General features: G+C 50.0%; 1 protein-coding gene across 1 annotated transcript in view; it reads left to right on the top strand.

The window, feature by feature from the left end:
* Positions 1–19,472, top strand: part of RPS6KA2 (ribosomal protein S6 kinase A2) — a 232,142-nt gene that overhangs the window by 87,714 nt on the left and 124,956 nt on the right. The window contains exons 2-3 of the mRNA XM_004368781.2: positions 5,068–5,184; positions 19,154–19,235. Of these exons, the coding sequence (XP_004368838.1) occupies positions 5,068–5,184; positions 19,154–19,235 (199 nt within the window). The remainder of the gene's footprint in view (positions 1–5,067; positions 5,185–19,153; positions 19,236–19,472) is intronic.

Raw genomic sequence — 19,472 nt, forward strand, 5'->3', positions numbered from 1 at the left:
GGTCACCCGGTTCCACTCTGCACACATGGTGTCACCCGGTTCTACTCTGCACACATGGGGTCACCCGGTTCCACTCTGCACACATGGTGTCACCCAGTTCTACTGTGCACACATGGGGTCACCCGGTTCCACTCTGCACACGGGGTCAGCATGAGTCGGAATCAACTCAACAGCCACTAAGAACAACGACAGTCAACAGTGTGAAGCTTGTCCCGATTTCACTGGAGTGTGACTGTCTTTTATCATCTCTTAGTTATACTGATAACATAGTCTATCATGGCGTAGGTCTTTTTATTTATGATTTTAAAGTCTGTGTTACCAGTTTTCTTTGATACCTTGGTGGGCGTTATATTTCATACCGTACAGCTCAAATCCAAAGGGAAAATCTTCTAAGTATAAATGAGGAAAAGAGAAAGGTGTGACTTTCCAGGTCTGAGATGACGTGTCAGTATGAATCATTTCTTGTTCCGCACACCGGGGGTGCAGACTGGTATCACTGTATTATCCTCCATGGGTTTTTACTTCGCATTAATTTCAATCGTGCTAAAAAATGTAGATTTATTTAGCCCTCTGGTGCAAACGGTTTGCGCTTGGCTAGACTAAAGGTTGGCAGCTCGAACTCACCCAGCAGCACTGCACAAGAGAGGCCTGGCAGTCTACTTCCATAAAAATTACAGCCAAGAAAACCCCATAGAGCACATGAGGTTGTCATGAATCAGAATCAGCCTGACGGCAGTGGGTTTGGTTTCTTTGGTTTTTAAACCAGGGCATGGAGTCCTTGGGTGGTGCAGTGAATGCACTCGGCTGCTAACCAAAAGGTTGGAAGTTCGAGTCCACCCAGAGGTGCCTTGAAAGAAAGGCCTGGCAATCTGCTTCTGAAAAACCAGCTGGTGAAAACCTGTGGCCCACGGCTCCACTCTGACACACGTGGGGTCCCCGTGAGTCGGCGTGGAATTGACGGCAACTGGTTTTACTGATTTTACACCAGGGCACGCGCCTCACAGCCCCAGGAGAGACATTGTCCACAAGGAGACCTGTCTGAGGCTTGGACCGCACTTGGACAGATGTTCCACCCACACCCAGCTTTGAGGCTCTTTGAATATGGCTCAGTGAATCTTTGTAAATGTCTACCAACTAACAGGTAGATAATTATATCTCATCCCCTCGCATTAGAAATGACTTTGTAAAGCAAATCATTGACGGTAGTTTTGGAGATGAGATGGCAGGAGTCTGACTCTATCTAGAACCCATGCTTAAAACACTGCATCCGAGTACCAACACCTTGTCCTCTTATTATAACTTCACAGTTAGTGCTTCCGAGGACACAGCGTTCCCAAGGAGGTTAAGGATTGAGGAACGCATTAGAATTTTGTTGTTGGGTGCCTTCCAGTCAATTCCAACTCATACCAACCATACAGGACAGAGTAGAACTGCCCCATAGAGTTTCCTACACTATAATCTTTATGGGAGCAGATCTCCAGGCCTTTCATTAGAATTAACTCACCCAGCAGGGATAACTAGTTACTAGTACTTGGGAGCCTTTGGGCTCTGTGTTTGTAGGACTCTGGCACCCTACTTTCTGGGCAGTCCTGTCTATGTGAAGGAAACATACCTGCAAACATGTTGTTCCGTCAGTCCCTCACTATTCACAGTCCCAACTTTGGAGAGTCCCACTGGCATAGAGTGTGACTTATAAAAATATCAGCCACTGAGAGGCTTTCAGAAGGATGGACAGGAAAATAATTCGAGGGGAACAAGAGGGAATGGGGGTGAACAGAAACAGTGTGTGTGGTGGAGGGGTTGTTAGGTGCTGTCGAGTCAATTCCGACTCAGAGTGACCCCGTGTACAACAGAACGAAACACTGCCCGGTCCTGCGCCATCCTCACAGTTGTTGCTATGTTTGAGCCCATTGTTGCAGCCACTGTGTCAATCCATCTCGTTGAGGGTCTTCCTCTTTTTTGCTGACCCTCTACTCCACCAAGCATGATGCCCTTCTCCAGGGACCGATCCCTCCTGATAACATGTCCAAAGTATGTGAGACACAGTCTTGCCATCCTTGTTTCTAAGGAGCATTCTGGCTGTACTTCTTCCAAGACAGACTGTTCTTCTGGCGGTCCATGGTATATTATATTCATTTATATGTTATAGTATATTCAATATTCTTCACCAACACCACAATTCAAAGCCATCAGTTCTTCTTTGGTCTTCCTTATTCATTGCCCAGCTTTCGCATGCCTATGTGGTGATTGAAAATACTATCACTTGGGTCAGGCGCCCCTTAGTCCTCAAAGTGACATCTTTGCTTTTTTTGGGGGGTGGGGGGGCGGGGATTGTAGAGGTTTAATATTAAAGCAGAGGGAAAATGTAACGGGAACAATTCGTCTTGCCTTAATAACAAAAATAAGCAGGGGTAGGGGGAAAGTAGGGGCCAGGATTTGAGTCGGGATAGAAAGGGAGGAGAAACAACCGTCTGGACTTGCTTGTTTGGGTTGTTCCTGAACTCTCTGTCTTCCGGTGCCTCTTCACGTAATGCCTCTGCGTAACAAACCTTGACTTCAGCTCAGCCTCAGTACCCAAGGGCTCCAGCAAGTAGCTGCGGTGTGACGTTTCTGAAGGTGAAAGCAGCCCTCCGCTCCCAGCCTGTGCCTTGCTCCTTGTTACTATGTGAATCCCTTCCCTGACTGCTCATGTATTCTGAATCACTTTCTTTGGAAAGAACAAGAAAAAAAAAAAAAGTGTTCCAGGATGGATGGGCAGAGAAAGCTGTGTCACATGGGAGGACGTTTCGGTCCCTCCAGGAGTCACTGCCGCGGCCGCTTGAACGTGATGTCAGACATCTCACCTGTAGTTCCCGCACCGCAAGTCACCAGGGTTAGAAGACCCATCCTGGTAGCTGAGTGGGTCTTTCTTCCTCTGTCACACTCCTGAAATTTCAGAGCTTTGACTTCCTGCCTTGATATTCCAGCCAACATGCTCCTTTCTCTTACCCGCTCCTTATCCTTCCTGCTTCTGTTACGCCGATGATTTTGTAGAGGATTTATTCTTTTTTAAATAAAACCATCTTTGTTTTACCTATATTCCATCAAGTACCCATATAATCCCCTTGATTTCTACTCTTGCTGAGCTGCTGTACTGAATGGTTCAGCTTATATTCAGCCCTTTAGAGGTGAGAAGGAGACTTTAGTCCATTCCGACTCCTAGCGACCCTATAGGACAGAGTAGAACTGCCCCACAGCGTTTCCAAGTCTGTAATCCTTACACATGATGCATGCGTATCAAAGGACATCATGCTTGGTCAAATACAGGATCAACAAAAAAGAGGAAGACTCTCATCGAGATGGACTGACACAGTGGCTACAACAATGGGCTCAAATATAGCAACAATTGTGAGGGTGGCGCAGGACCGGGCAGTGTTTTGTTCTGTTGTACGTAGGGTCGCTGTGAGTCACAACCAACTCTGCAGCGCTTAAAACAACAACAAATCTTTACAGAAGCAGATCCGTAGGTCTCCCACGGAGTGACTGGTGGATTTGAACAGCCGACCTTTTGGTTAGCAGCCAAGCGCTGAACCACTGTGCCACCAGGGCTCCCTTTGTGACGTGTGAAGGGCAGTGTAAAGAGCAGAGAAGACACTACGATTCATCAGTCATTACTTCTCCAGAACTTCCTCAGCCCTGGTCAGAGGCAGCACTGTTGGCTGGAGGCTGGATCACGGACTTGTGGTCAGGGTTCTGGTTACAGCCCTGCCCGCTGGGTTCCTTTGAGTAAGAAGAGGCTCCTTGTGGGTCTTGGAGTCTGGGGTTCAGCTGTCTAGTTGTCTTTACTCCGTGTGGGGGGTGTGCAGAGAAACGGCCTTCTCAAGGATCAGGGTAGTGCGCTGCACGTGCTCACTGGTGCAGTAGGCCGTGCTGCTGGCTAGGACCGAAAACCTGCCAGCAATGACACCACAGCAGAATGGACATCATCGAGAGTCCCTGTAGATGTCCTGAAGGAGCCCTGGTGGCGCAGTGGTTAAGCGCTCAGCTCCTAACCAAAAGGTCTGTGGTTTGAACCCGTCGGCCGCTCTGTGGGAGAAAGATGTGACAGTCTGCTTCCCTAAAGATTTACAGCCTTGGAAACTCTGTGGGGCAGTTCTACTCTGTCCTATAGGGCCGGTATGGGTCGGAATCAACTCGAGAGTGGTGGGTTTGGTTTCTGGTTTTTGGTAGATGTCCTTAGGTGTTGGTGAGACTAGACAACAAAAATCCATGGAGAAAAGAAATGATTGAAGGCTCACATGGCCTGCAAATGAATAATTAGCATGATAACCAGATAACTAAGATGATAATATAAAGCTATAGTGTGTCACAGCTTTTAATCTGAAATTCCCAAGTCAGGGTCCCTTCAGTGGGAGAGATTTTGTGGTTATTCCCAAGGCGGGGTCCTTTCAGTGGGGGGACAGTTTGTAGTTATTCCCAAGTCAGGGTCCCTTCAGTGGGGGAGAGTTTGTGGTTATTCCCAACTTGTGGTCCCTTTAGTGGGGAGAGTTTGTGGTTATTCCCAAGTCAGGGTCCCTTAAGTGGGGGGAGAGTTTGTAGTTATTCCCAAGTCGGGGTCCCTTCAGTGGGAGGAGAGTTTGTGGTTATTCCCAAGTTGGTGTCCCATCAGTGGGGGAGAGTTTGTGGTTATTCCCAAGTTGGGGTCCCTTCAGTAGGGAGAGAGTTTGTGGTTATTCCCAAGTCAGGGTCCCTTCAGTGGGGGGAGAGTTTGTAGTTGTTCCCAAGTCGGGGTCCCTTCAGTGGGAGGAGAGTTGGTGGTTATTCCCAAGTCGGGGTCCCATCAGTGGGCAGAGTTTGTGGTTATTCCCAAGTCGGGGTCCCTTCAGTGGGGGAGAGTTTGTGGTTATTCCCAAGTTGGTGTCCCATCAGTGGGGGAGAGTTTGTGGTTATTCCCAAGTCGGGGTTCCTTCAGTAGGGAGAGAGTTTGTGGTTATTCCCAAGCTGGGGTCCCTTCAGTGGGGGAGAGTCTGTGGTCAGCCCCAGGCCCTCCTGACCTGTGTTTTCATCACGTGTCTCCCCCTGTCATAGGAAGAAGGCGTTGTGAAGGAAATCGACATCAGCCACCATGTGAAAGAAGGATTTGAGAAGGCAGACCCTTCGCAGTTTGAGCTGCTGAAAGTTCTAGGACAAGGATCCTACGGGAAGGTGAGTCTCTCCACCGCGGCGGCCCCTGCTCCAGGCTGCCACCATGAGTGTTTGCCAGCAGGGGCTGTGACAGGGACACTTTCTGAACCCACGGGACATGACTGAGCAGGCGCCCACTCGTGACTCGACTGAGTGAAAAGTGCGAGCTGGCCTCGCTGTATGCAGTTTACCACTCAGCCGTGCAAAGTGAGAACAGCTTCCACCCTTGAAAACATCACACACACGCTCACTCACACACCAGACAGACACACACACACTCACACACCAGACTCACACACTCACACACCAGACTCACACACTCACACACCAGACTCACACACTCACACACACATTCATGCATGTCCACACTCACAACTCTCACACACCACATACACACACACTCACATATTCGCATACTGTCTCACACATACACATTCATACACACGCACACACACATGCTCACACACACTTTCATACATACACTCACACACATATACACACACTCACACACACACTCTCGCATATACTCACATTCACACACATACTCACACACTCACTCTGGCACACACAGTCTTGTACATATACTCACATTCATGTACTCACACACTGCCCCATACACACACACACACACACTGGCACGCACACTCTAACACACATTCATATACTCACACAGTCCCCCATACGCACACTCTGACACAGTCTCACACATTCACACACTCACACATACATACGCTCACATTCATAGACTCACACACTCCCCCATACACACTGACACACACACATTCACACTCACACTCGTACATACACTTGCTCCCCCATACACACACACTCTCACACATTCACACTCACACACACACACTCACACACACACTCACACACAAACACACACGCTCTCCCCTCCCCTCATAGCCTCCCTCACATTTCAGTTCATCACCAAGGTGAGTAGGGGATTGAACTGGGCGAATGTATCTTTGAAAGCACCAACTCAACTGCCATTTTTAAAAAGAAAGAAAAAAATGAAAATAAATAAAAACCCAGAAAGGAGAAAGTGTTCCCTGGACTGTAACCGCTGGCACCCAGGAGTCGGTAGGCTGGGTTTGCACTCAGCCTTGTCTCTTGACCTCCACGCGGCTTGAGCAGGCCTTGCACCTCCCTGAGCCTTGGTCTTCCCGTCTGCAAAGTGAGGAAAATAAAAGCGCCTTCGCAGAAGTAGTGCACCTGCTCAGGAAGACGGGGCCACATCTGGCAGTCGCCCAAGAGGTCTGTGTGCGCTAGCACTGTCCACTTCCTTTCTTTTCCACCTTCAAATTACAGCCATAAAACCGAATCCTCTCAGGAAATGAGAAATAGCTGGCTCCTAACTTAGTCCCACATGCACGTACAACAGGGCACCGATAAATGCTTGCCAGCTGCGGTGATGTGTGACCTCTTCCGGGACGTAACTGTGAGGTAGAAATGCATAGGTTCTGACAACGTGACTTCCAGGACATCAAACAAACACACAGACCAAACCCACGGCCCCCGAGTCAGTTCCGACTCACAGCGACCCTACAGGACAGAGTATGTCCCATAGGGTTTCCAAGGCCGTAATCTTTATGGAAACAGACCGCCACATCTTTCTCCTGCAGAGCAGCTGGTAGGTTCGAACTGCTGACCTTTTGGTTAACAGTCAAGTGCTTACCCACTGCGCCAAAAGTGCTCCCTGAAATAAACCAGGAAACCCACAGCCCCTGAAGCGTGAGCAGAGCCTGGCTCTTTAAAGGAACCATCTGGTATGCAGACGTTCACCAAGTCTCTTCCATTCATCACAAGACTGTGTCCCAAAGGGAAGTGCACTGACGTGCTGGGTAATCCCTGACAGACCACACCGGTGTGACTGCAACATTTACCTTTTGGCGTGCTTACAAGGTAGCCTGTATGTCTGGCTTCTCTTTTTCTTTTCCATCTGGTGATGTTGTAAGGAACACGTTTAGACTGATGCGTATACAAACATATTAGACTGAACCATATGAAGTTACCCGTATTCAACCACTGTTGACCTGTGAACATGGCAGTTTAACATGGTTCACGTGGTTCGCTTGATACTTACTGAAGGAGGGAACTAACAATGTCAGGCTGCCACAGTGTGAATGTTGTTATGAGGTGCTGTTGAGTCGATTCCGACTCAGAGACCCCATGTGACAGAGTAGAACTGCCCCATAGGGTTTCCTAGGCTGTAATCTTTACTGGAACAGATCACCAGGTTATTTCTCCCAAGGAGCCACCAGGTGATTTAGAACCGCTGACCTTTCAGTTAGCAGCTGAGCACATAAACACTGCGCCACCAGGGCTCCTTCACAGTATGAATAGCCATTACTAAAGAATCGGAGGCAGAGCCAACGCAACGTGGTCCCAGGATGCCTGGCCGTTCCTAAGAAATGTCAGAAAATGAGAAAGGAGGCTAATTCCTTCTCTGAAAACCGTGATTCGGAAAGACAGACCACAGGGACCGTCGCCCTCCCCCCGCAGGGGGCCGTCTCCCTCTCTCTGCCTTTCGAAGACTTTGCCCACGTGTTGTATCTTGAGAACTAACTCACCCTGTGCAAGCACGTTATCAATGGAATCCTCTCAGCCCAGAGCGGAGGTGAGCTGGGTGTGCCTCATGGCGGGGCCTGGGAGTGTTTGAGGGGCGTGGGCTGACCAGCTTCCTTAGGGAGCAGAAGTTACTTCACTCTGCAAGCCCACCACCCCATCTCAGTGTGGGTGCTGGTAACAGGGGGGAGGTGAGAAGGCTCTGAGCCCAGCACAATCATAGACCCTAGGCTCGGGATTTCCATCAGTAACGCGGTTCAACAAAAGCTCTCCTTGAAAACATCCTCCTCAGAAACCGAGGGATTAAAAAGGAAAGGAGAAGAGGCTTTTCCCAATTCCCTCCCTCAGATTTCAAATTTTGAATTCCAGTTTTGCTGTAAAAGAGTGTTCTTTGGAAAAATGTGCTATAATGGCGTTTGGCGGAATCGCCTTGGAATGATAATGCTCCTAATGCTCCATACTTTGCCTTCCCAACCCTTCTCCCTTCTCATTCAGCCTGAGAGCGCCTCCTTCATTGGGTCTGTCCACACGGGGCTGCTTGTTACCAACACTTAATAAAAGCAAAACTGGTAAGAGGGGACAGTCTGTGTCTCCAGTGCCCCGCACCATTTCTTCCCGCATCTCTAAGCAGAAACGAGTCCCTCCTTATTCAGGACTGCGCCTCCTTTGCCTGTGCAGGAAAGGCAGGGGACAGCTGGATGTGTCCTTCTGCACAACACTGCTGTTGACCGTTTCCACCTCCTGCCCCTGCTCCAAAGAGCAGAGAGCTGGCCTCAGGCTGGGCCCCCAGGTCTCCTGCATGGACCGCCGGGAGCAAAGCCCACTAACGGGGTCATGCTCATCCGCTGCTGCGTCCTTCCATCCCTCCTCTCATCCACTCCATGACTGTGGACGCTGAATGTGCAAAAGTGAAGGACACTGTGTCACTCTGTCCCTCCTCTCGTCTACTCCATGACTGTGGATGCTGGGTGTGCAGGAGTGAAGGCCACTGCATCCCTCCATTCTTCCTCTCGTCCACTCCATGACTGTGGACGCTGGGTGTGCAGGAGTGAAGGACACTGCATCCCTCCATCCCTGCTCTCATCCACTCCATGACCGTGGACACTGGGTGTGCAGGAGTGAAGGACACTGCGTCCCGAAGTCCCTCCTCTCATCCACTCCATGACTGTGGACGCTGTGTGTGCAGGAATGAAGGACACTGTCCCTCTGTCCCTCCTCTCATCCACTCGATGACTGTGGATGCTGGGCGTACAGGAATGAAGGACACTGTCCCTCTGTCCCTCCTCTCATCCACTCCATGACTGTGGATGCTGGGTGTACAGGAATGAAGGACACTGTGTCCCTCTGTACCTCCTCTCGTCCACTCCATGACTGTGGATGCTGGGTGTGCAGGAGTGAAGGACACTGTGTCCCTCCGTCCCTGCTCTCATCCACTCCATGACTGTGGATGCTGGGTGTACAGGAGTGAAGGACACTGCATCCCTCCATCCCTCCTCTCATCCACTCCATGACTGTGGACACTGGGTGTGCAGGAGTGAAGGACACTGCGTCCCGCAGTCCCTCCTCTCGTCCACTCCATGACTGTGGATGCTGGGTGTGCCAGAGTGAGGGACACTGTGTCCCTCCATCCCTCCTCTCGTCCACTCCATGACTGTGGACACTGGGTGTGCAGGAGTGAAGGACACTGCATCCCGCAGTCCCTCCTCTCGTCCACTCCATGACTGTGGATGCTGGGTGTGCCGGAGTGAGGGACACTGTGTCCCTCCATCCCTCCTCTCATCCACTCCATGACTATGGACGCTGGGTGTGCAGGAGTGAAGGACACTGTCCCTCTGTCCCTCCTCTCATCCACTCCATGACTGTGGACGCAGAGTGTGCAGGAGTGAAGGACACTGTCCCTCTGTCCTTCCTCTCGTCCACTCCATGACTGTGGACACTGGGTGTGCAGGAATGAAGGACACTGTGTCCCTCTGTCCCTCCTCTCATCTACTCGATGACTGTGGATGCTGGGTGTGCAAGAGTGAAGGACACTACGTCCCTCCATCCCTCCTCTCGTCCACTCGATGACTGCAGACGCTGGGTGTGCAGGAGTGAAGAAAAGGCAAACTCCGCCACTGGGACCTCACTCCTGACCCCAGAGCACTCCAAGGAGCCACAGATGGCTTCTACCACCTGTCTCCTCCCTCCCCCGTTGAGTCCTTTACTCACGTTCTCCTCAGGCACTCCTCCTCTTCTTCAGCCACAGTAGGGTCATCTGTTCCTGTAAGGGAGCCACACTAAACCCCAAGGGAAATGCTGCTCTGATGCTGGGATTTCTTACAGGGGACATCTGCGGGGCAGCAGCCCCCCACAACCCAGCGTACTGTACCCCCCAGAGACAGTGGTGTGTGCTGTCCTACCTCTAGGCCCGTCCTATAGAGCCTAAAGCACAAAGGTGGCACTTTGGCAGTCTCTAGCGATGGGTAATCTGCCCCAAAAGATGGGTAATCTGCTCCAAGCGGTGGGTAGTCTGCCCCAAGCAATGGGTAATCTGCCCCAAGCGGTGGGTAATCTGCCCCAAGCGGTGGGTAATCTGCCCCAAGTGGTGGGTAATCTTCCCCAAGCGATGGGTAATCTGCCCCAAGTGGTGGGTAATCTGCCCCAAGCGGTGGGTAATATGCCCCAAGTGGTGGGTAATCTGCCCCAAGAGATGGGTAATCTGTCCCAAGCGATGGGTAATCTGCCCCAAGAGATGGGTAAGCCGCCCCAAGCCATCAGACAGCAGAAGGTAGAGGTGGTGCTTGGGACACGAGAGAAAAATGTGTAAAACAGTTTTATCCTTTAAAAAAAAAAAAAGCAGTTTAAGAGTGGACCTGGGAAAGCACTGAAGCATTTTGGAGAGCATGGCACAGCGTTCAGGTGTTCCAGAGACAGCACAGACACTGTGTCCCTCGGGGCTTAGAGGTGGGGGTCACGGAGCCGTGAGAGCCGGGAAGAGGACCCCTTATCCCCCACCATCTCTTCGCTCACTCCTGGAGTTCCTCATAGGGTAAATACCAGGGGTGTGGCAGAAACTTTTGTTTATTTCCCTTAAATTTCCTGAGAATGGCCCATGGTGATGATTCCTGCATTCTGGGAAGGGAGCAAATGAAAATCAGAGTCTCTCTGCCTTCCTGTAACCTAGCTGGTGGCCTTATAAGAAGCAGTCTTCTTTAATTGTCTTCTTTTTGGGGGAGAGCTTGCACGCGCGCGCGCAGCAGATCCATGTGGGGAGGACACCGCAGACCCACTGTGACTCCAGTGCCCTTTGCCCCGGGTACTGGGCGGTGTTTTGCCAACTGTGGTGATCCCTGGAGCTGTGCGGCAGCCTCGGGGCAGAGCGCTGTCTCCCTATGGCGGTCCACGTGCAGCCAGCATCCTGCGATGTAGCACGCTGAGCCGCTGCAGTAGTTCTGCCAACTCCATCAGTAACGATTCCTGCTGAAACCGGTTGGCGCTACTTTAGAACTTACTCCACTGAATCGGCACTTATTCCTGAATTGCCTAAGTCTGACTGCAGAGGAGAGAGGACCCAGGCGAGGCACGCGGGAGCTACAGTCCCTATGCCCGATGAAGCCAGGCTCTTTCTTCGTGATTACATCCATTTATGAAATTGATTTTTACGGTATTCTGTCGTTTATCTCCAGGTGCTGTTGATCTCCTGGTGGGCACTCAGCATTAGCAGTGACCTCAGTGCCTCACACAGAGGAGGGGCCTTGTAAACAGTGATCAAATGGGGCTTTTCCTGTTCCTAACAGAAAGTGGCAATCTTGATTAAAACATCTAAGTATAAACATTGTTGTTAATTGGCGTCAAGTTGGCTCCAACTCATGGCAACGCTGTGTACAACAGAAGAAGACATTGGCCGGTCCTGTGCCATCTTCATAATCCTTAGGACATATGCTGGAGTCCTTCTTCCTAGGAAGAAGGGCCCAGCCGTCTGCTGCTGACAAGAATTAGTGAAAACTTTACGGATAGCAGCGGAACATTGTCTGATACAGTGCCGGAAGATGAGCCCTCAGGTTGTAAAAGACAACTGGGGAAGAGCTGCCTCCTCAAAGTAGAGTCAACCTTAATGATGTGGATGGAGTCAAGCTTTCGGGACCTTCATTTACTGTTGTGGCATGACTCAAAGTGAGAAAAAACAGCTGCAAAGATTCATTAATCATTGGAACGTGGAATGTACAGAGTATGAATCTAGAAAGACTAGAAATTGTCAAAAATGAAATGGAACACATAAACATCAAAATCCTAGGCATTAGTGAGCTGAAATGGACTGGTATTGGCCATTTTGAATCAGACAATCATATGGTCTACTATGCCAGGAATGACAACTTTAAGAGGAATGGCATTGCTTTCATCGTCAAAAAGAACATTTCAAGATCTATTCTGAAGTACAATGCCGTCAGTGATAGGATAATATCCATACGCCTACAAGGAAGACCAGTTAATACGACTATTATTCAAATTTACACACCAACCACTAAGGCCAAAGATGAAAAAATTGAAGATTTTTACCAACTTCGATAGTCTGAAATTGATCAAACGTGTAATCAGGATGCATTGATAGTTACTGGTGATTGGAATGTGAAAGTTGGAAACAAGAAGAATTGGTAGTTGGAAAATATGGCGTCAGTGACAGAAACCACGAAAGAGATCACATGATAGAATTTTGCAAGACCAACGACTTCTTTATTGCAAATACCTTTTTTCACCAACGTAAACAGCGACTATACACATGGACCTCACCAGATGGAATACACAGGAATCAAATCGACCACAACTGTGGAAAAAGATGATGGAAAAGCTCAATATCATCAGTCAGAACAAGGCCAGGGGCCGACTGTGGAACAGACCATCAATTGCTCATATACAATTTCAAGTTGAAATTGAAGAAAGTTAGAATGAGTCCACGAGAACCAAAGTATGACCTTGAGTATATCACACCAGAATTCAGAGACCCTCTGAAGAACAGATATGATGCATTGAACACTAATGACTGAAGACCAGATAGTTGTGGAATGACATCAAGGACATCTTACATGAAGAAAGCAAGAGGTCATGAAAAAGACAGGAAAGAAAGAAAAGACCAAAATGGATGTCAGAAGAGACTCTGAAACTTGCTCTTGAACGTTGAGTAGCTAAAGCAAAAGGAAAAAATGATGAAGTAAAAGAGCTGAATAGAGGTTTCAAAGAGCAGCTTGAGAAGACAAAGTAAAGTATTATAATGACTTGTGCAAAGACCTGGAGGTAGAAAACCAAAAAGGAAGAACATGCTCGGCATTTCTCAAGCTGAAAGAAATGAAGAAAAAATTCAAGCCTGGAGTTGCAATAGTGAAGGATTCTATGTGGAAAATATTAAATGATGCAGGAGGCATCAAAAGAAGATGGAAGGAACACACAGAATCATTACACCAAAAAGAATTGGTCGACATTCAGCCATTTCAAGAGGTAGCATATGATCAGGAACTGATGGTACTGAAGGAAGAAGTCCAAGCTGCACTGAAGGCTCCAGGAATTGATGGAATATCAACTGAGATGTTTCAACAAATGAAGACAGCACAGGAAGTGCTCACTCGTCTATGCCAAGAAATTTGGAAGACAGCTACCTGGCCAACCCACTGGATGAGATCCATATTTATGCCTGTTCACAAGAAAGAAGATCCAACCCAATGCGGAAATTATTGAACAAGATCATTAATATCACACGCAAGTAAAATTTGGCTGAAGATCATTCAAAAGCGGCTGCAGCAGTATATCCACAGGGAACTGCCAGAAATTCAAGCTGGATTTAGAAGAGGACATGGAACCAGGGATATCATTGCTGATGTCAGATGGATCTTGACTGAAAGCAAAGAATACCAGAAAGATGTTTGCCTTTGTTTTATTGACTATGCAAAAGCATTCAACTGAGTGGACCATAACAAATTATGGATAACATTGCGAAGAATGGGAATTCCAGAACACTTAATTGTGCTCATGAGGAACCTGTACATAGATCAGGAGGCAGTCGTTCAAACAGAACAAGGGGATACTGCGTGGTTTAAAGTCAGGAAAGGTGTGGGTCAGGGTTGTATTCTTTTTCCATACCTATTCAATCTGTATGCTGAGCAGATAATCCGAGAAGCTGGACTATATGAAGAAGCACAGGGCATCAGGATTGGAGGAAGACTTATTAGCAAACTGCGTTATGCAGATAACACAACCTTGTTTGCTGAAAGTGAAGAGGACTTGAAGCACTTACTGATGAAGATCAAAGACCACAGCCTTCAGTATGGATTACACCTCAACATAAAGAAAACAAATATCCTCACAACTGGACCAATGAGCAACATCATGATAAATGGAGAAAAGATTGAAGTTGTCAAGGATTTCATTTTACTTGGATCCACAATCAACATCCCTGGAAGCAGCAGTCAAGAATCAAAAGACGCATTGCATTGGGAAAATCTGCTACAAAAGACCTCCTTAAAGTGTTGAAAAGCAAAGATGTCACCTCGAAGACTAAGGTTTGCCTGACCCAAGCCATGGTATTTTCAGTTGCTTTATATGCATGTGAAAGCTGGACGATGAATAAAGAAGACCAAAGAAGAATTGACGCCTTTGAATTGGGGTGTTGGTGAAGAATATTGAATATCCCGTGGACTGCCAAAAGAGGTAACAATCTGTCTCGGAAGAAGTGCAACCAGAATGTTCCTTAGAAGCAACGATGGCAAAACTACATCTCACGTACTGGGGACATGTTATCAGGAGGGATCAGTCCCTGGAGAAGGACATCATGCTTGGTAAAGTAGAGGGTCAGCAAAAAGAAGACCCTTATTAAGACGGATTGACACAGTGACTGCAACAATGGGCTCAAGCATAACAACGATTGTGAGGATGGTGCAGGACCGGGCCATGTTTCGTTCTGTTGTACATAGAGTCACTATGAGTCGGAACCGACTCGACGGCACCTAACAACAACAATAACAATGCTGTAGTCCATAGTTGCTGTGTATTTTGAGCGCTTCCAACCTGGAGGCTCATCTTCCGGCACTGTATCAGACTATGTTCTGTTGTGGGCCATAGGGTTTTCATTGGGTAATTTTTGAAGTAGATTGCTAGGCCTTTCCTCCTAGTCTGTCATAGTCTGGAGGCTTCACTGAAACCTGTCCACCATGAGTGACCCGCTGGTATTTGAAATACCAGCGGCCTGGCTTCCAGCATCACAGCAACGCACCAGCCACACGCTGACAGAGGGAAGGTGGAAGTGTCAACGTATCTGCTGTTACTGCCAAGCATTTCCTTTTCAAAGTCTGAAATACCCTTGAGAAAAAAGTCTTCTGTGTAAACATCTGTGTACAGTTCGGCATCATTTAAACTAAATCCGAATTGTCCCCTGCCCCGTGTGAACCTGGTTTTCATCTCAGACTTAAGTGGGGGTTTTCGCTGCCCCTTAAATCCTTACAGACATGCTCTCCCTGTTCTGTAGGGGCAAGGAGCACTGGGGGAGGGACAGAGAGGATCAGCTCCGGATATCGCGAAGACTAGACCCTCCAAACACGAGTCCTTCGTGTTATTTGCTCCCTTTTTCCTCAGTCCTCCCGTTTTGAAGAAGGGTTTTCTTGTTGTTGGTTTTCCATCTTGGTGCTTCTATGTCGATTATGCTCTGACAGAATAGGCTGGGTTAGCCTGTCTCCCAGCCAGAATTCACCACGGGTTTGAGCAACTGTCTAAGGCAACTGTTCTCCACACAGTGACTCAGGGACCCAGGGCAGTTCTCCGTGGGGCTCTGCCAGCTCCGTGCATGGTGTCCACTGTCACCACTGCAGGGAATGTGACAGGTGGGGTGAGCTAGCCCAGGGAGACCCCCAACTTGCTCCCGTGGCTCAGCACCGCCCCCCTTCCCCCAATGCAGGGTTTCTGGAAAGCGTGATGAGTGCTCGAAGCAGCACTGTCTCGGCCCCAAACACAGCCCCGGCCCGGTCCCACCCACCCCCAACCCAGCCGCCCCCCAAGTCAGGAGGATGGAGGCCCCGCACCCCCAGCAGTGGCCCCTTAGCCTGTGCCCCGTCTCCCGGACCTGCTCGCCCAGCTGGGGCTCCTCACCTGCACCCCGGCTGCCCTCCCCTCCCGTCCCGCCTCGCCCAGCGGGGGTCAGCAGGCCTCACTTCCTGACTGACCTTGATCCCCACTTGGTGAAGGCGACAGGCCTGGTCCTTCTGCAGGGCTCGGAAGCAAGGAGCTACAGCCTCAGAGCACCTCAGAAGCTGCGCGCATGGCTGTCACAACACACAAGGGAAGAACTCAGAAAGTTAGACGCAAGTTTCTCTCTCCAAAGCCCCTCTCTCTGACTGAGGCTGGGCCCAGGCCACCTGCCTTCTGGAACTCTGCCCCCACCTGGAGGGCGTGGCCCTGGCCCAGCAGCACACCCCGACATGCAGTCCCTCTATGTGTCGGAGTGTCCAGGGCCTCGTGGGGCTGTCAGGGGCAGCCAGGAGCCCCATGTCTCACCTGACGGCTGCTGCCTTCTGTTCTCAGAGCAGTGCGTGGGGGCCTGGCCCAGCCATCCCTGGGAGTCAGCACTGCAGGATCCCTGACCAGCTGACAGACAGAAGGACTGGGGGGCACACACACATGCTCACACACATACTCACACGCTCACACATATATATACTCATATATATGCACTCACACACTACACACACGTTTACACGCTCACACGCTCACACATATACTCACACATATATACACTCACATAACATACACATGTACACACATTCACATACACACGTATATTCACTCATACTCACACTTACATAATATACACTGACGCACGTATGCAGTCTCACGTGTATACATACTTACATGCTCACACACATGCTCACATTCACGTATACACACTCACACAGGCTCATACGTACACTCACACTCACATAATATATGCTCACACACACTCACACATACTCACACTCACACACACACACAGATGTGCACACAGACGCCCACACCTCCCCCCAGAGGGGACCATGACTTCCAGTGACAGCCTAACCCCACCCCTGCAGGAAGGGCACCCTGTTTCTCATTGTCAGCCCCCGGGCTCCGACTCCCTCCTGGAGGCCGTGCTGACCACACACGCAAGGGTGTCCCGTCCCCATCCACCTCATGCTGGTCTGGGCAGAGAGGAGGGTGTTCTTCCACTGACCCTGCCGTTCCGGCTTTAGGGACGGGTGGGTTGGAGGTGGTTAGAGTCGTACCAGCCATCGGAAGGTGCCGGGGACAGTACAAGGCAGCCGGGCTTTCTCGAGGGTCCCTAGTCAGAATGTGAAACTTGGTGCCACAGCGTCATTGGTCCGTGCGCGCAGCCGGGGTCTCGTGCCTCCTAGAGCCCTTCCTGGTGTGCTTCTCCAGAAGAGGCACCTGGCGGACGGTCTCTGGGAGCCTGCCTGTACCCGGCGCCCACCCACCGCACCTGCCGCCTGCTTCTTAGTGCTGTCTGTCTCTGTGTGCCTCTCTCTGTCTCTCTCTGTCTCTGTGTGTATTTGTCTCTGTCCCCCTCTCTGCCTCTGTGTGTATATGTCTCTCTGTCTCTCTATCCCCCTCTGTCTCTTTCTCTCTCTGTCTCTGTGTGTATGGCTCTCTCTCTGTCTCTCTCTCTCCCTGTGTCTCTGTGTGTATGTCTCTCTGCCTCTCTCTCCCACTTTCTGTCTCTGTCTCTCTGTGTGTGTCTCTTTGTGTATGTCTCTCTTTCTCTGTCCCCCTCACTGTCTCTGTCTGTCTGTCTGTCTGTCTCTCTGTCCTCATCTGCAGCAGAAAACTAGAGGAGCAGAAATCTGCAGATTGGGTCTCTCTGTGACCAGGCGAGCCCAGTGTGGTGACCCCTGCAGCCCCTTACCTAAGTTGCCATGCACGTGCCCCGGGTTACCTGGCTGATGACCCCGGGTTACCTGCATGATGGCCCCGGGTTACCTGCCTGATGACCCTGGGTTACCTGCATGGTGCCCTGGGTTACCTGCCTGTGCCCTGGGTTACCTGCCTGATGGCCCTGGGTTACCTGCCTGATGGCCCTGGGTTACCTGCACGTGCCCTGGGTTACCTGCCTGATGGCTCTGGGTTACCTGCACGTGCCATGGGTTACCTGCACGTGCTCTGGGTTACCTGCACGTGCTCTGGGTTACCTGCATGACGGCCCTGGTTACCGGCATGACGGCCCTGGGTTACCTGCATGACGGCCCTGGGTTACTTGCATGATGGCCCTGGGTTACCTGCACGTGCCCTGGGTTACCTGCACGTGCTCTGTGTTACCTGCATGACGGCCCTGGTTACCAGCATGACGGCCCTGGGTTACCTGCATGATGGCCCTGGGTTACCTGCATGTGCCCTGGGTTACCTGCACGTGCTCTGGGTTACCTGCATGACGGCCCTGGTTACCAGTCTCAGACAACTGCAGTTTCCATGGAGCTGCAATACCCAAAAATGAATTTGCCACGGTAGAAGTTTCTGGCATATGAGGCTTGGTGAAGGAGGTGTTGGGGAGACGTAATTCACCACACCCTGATATCACACCACGAGGGCCACCACCCTGCCTGTGCGGACGGCAGGACGTTTCTGATTTTAGGCCCTGGGTGGCTTCGGCGGATGTTTGCACTTACTTGGAATTCTTTTAGGAAAGTCGAATAGTGTTTTTGCAGGAAAGGGCTTATTTCACAAAGGATACTCCAGTTTAGGTTTTGTTGTTCCCCCCCACACACACACACTAATTTTGCTCAAAAATCATTAATATGACTTCAAGCTAAGCCTCTCTCAATTTTTTTTTAGTCTGGTTTTGGTTTGTTTTCCTCTATGATGTACCTCAAAGAGGAGTCAGAGAACCCTGTTAGTGTCCACCTGAGCATATTTCAGAGCTGTTTAGAAACTCACTCCATGTCTAACGGTAACCGACCCAAAACCAGAATGGGGTGAAGAACGTTCAGGATACGAGGGACTCGCTTGTCGCGCCACGGGGATGGAGGCGGCCCTGGTGACAGGCAGTAGCCCCGAGTGCTCTCCGCGGCGGAGACCTACAAAGGGGTGTTTACAATAAGCCAGACGTGCTCCCGAGCCTTCTGAATCCGGATGGTTTTTCTAAACAGCAGGTCTTCCGTTAAGACGAGGTGGTTTCACTTCTGACAGAAAATAAAAGTTGATGGTACTGAAAGCAAATGGTGGTTCTTCATACAAACGGGTAACGATGTTGATCACAGAATTGTGGCAAATCAGACAGAACTTTTCCTGACAGCCTAGATGTGGGAGAATTCCACTGCGGTGTGTTTATTTTATCAGACTTTTTCTAAACTTCCTTGGGCATTCCTTTGTCAGAGCAAATAAGGAAACCGAGCTGATGTCTTCCCCTCGGTGTTGAAGCTCTGTTTCCTCTTGAAAGGTGTTCCTGGTGAGGAAGGTGAAGGGACCCGACGCTGGGCATCTCTACGCCATGAAAGTCCTTAAGAAAGCAACCTTAAAAGGTAAGGATTGCAAACCCGGCCGGCGGCTGCCGAGGCGTGTCATTGTGGTCTACACTCTGATTATTTCAGGAAGTATTTCTTCTATTTCGGGTTGCACGTTTTTCTGGAGAGCTCTCTGCGGGAGAATATCAGGCACGTGGCTCTCTAGCTGATGATAAGCAGCATAAACATCTTCAGGATTCTTTAATATGTCCCTGCAACCATCTCAGCCATTCTCAGAGAGCAAAGCCACGTTGC

The sequence above is a fragment of the Trichechus manatus genome, unplaced genomic scaffold, assembly GCF_000243295.1.
Source record: "Trichechus manatus latirostris isolate Lorelei unplaced genomic scaffold, TriManLat1.0 scaffold00002, whole genome shotgun sequence".
Classification (NCBI taxonomy): Eukaryota; Metazoa; Chordata; class Mammalia; order Sirenia; family Trichechidae; genus Trichechus; species Trichechus manatus.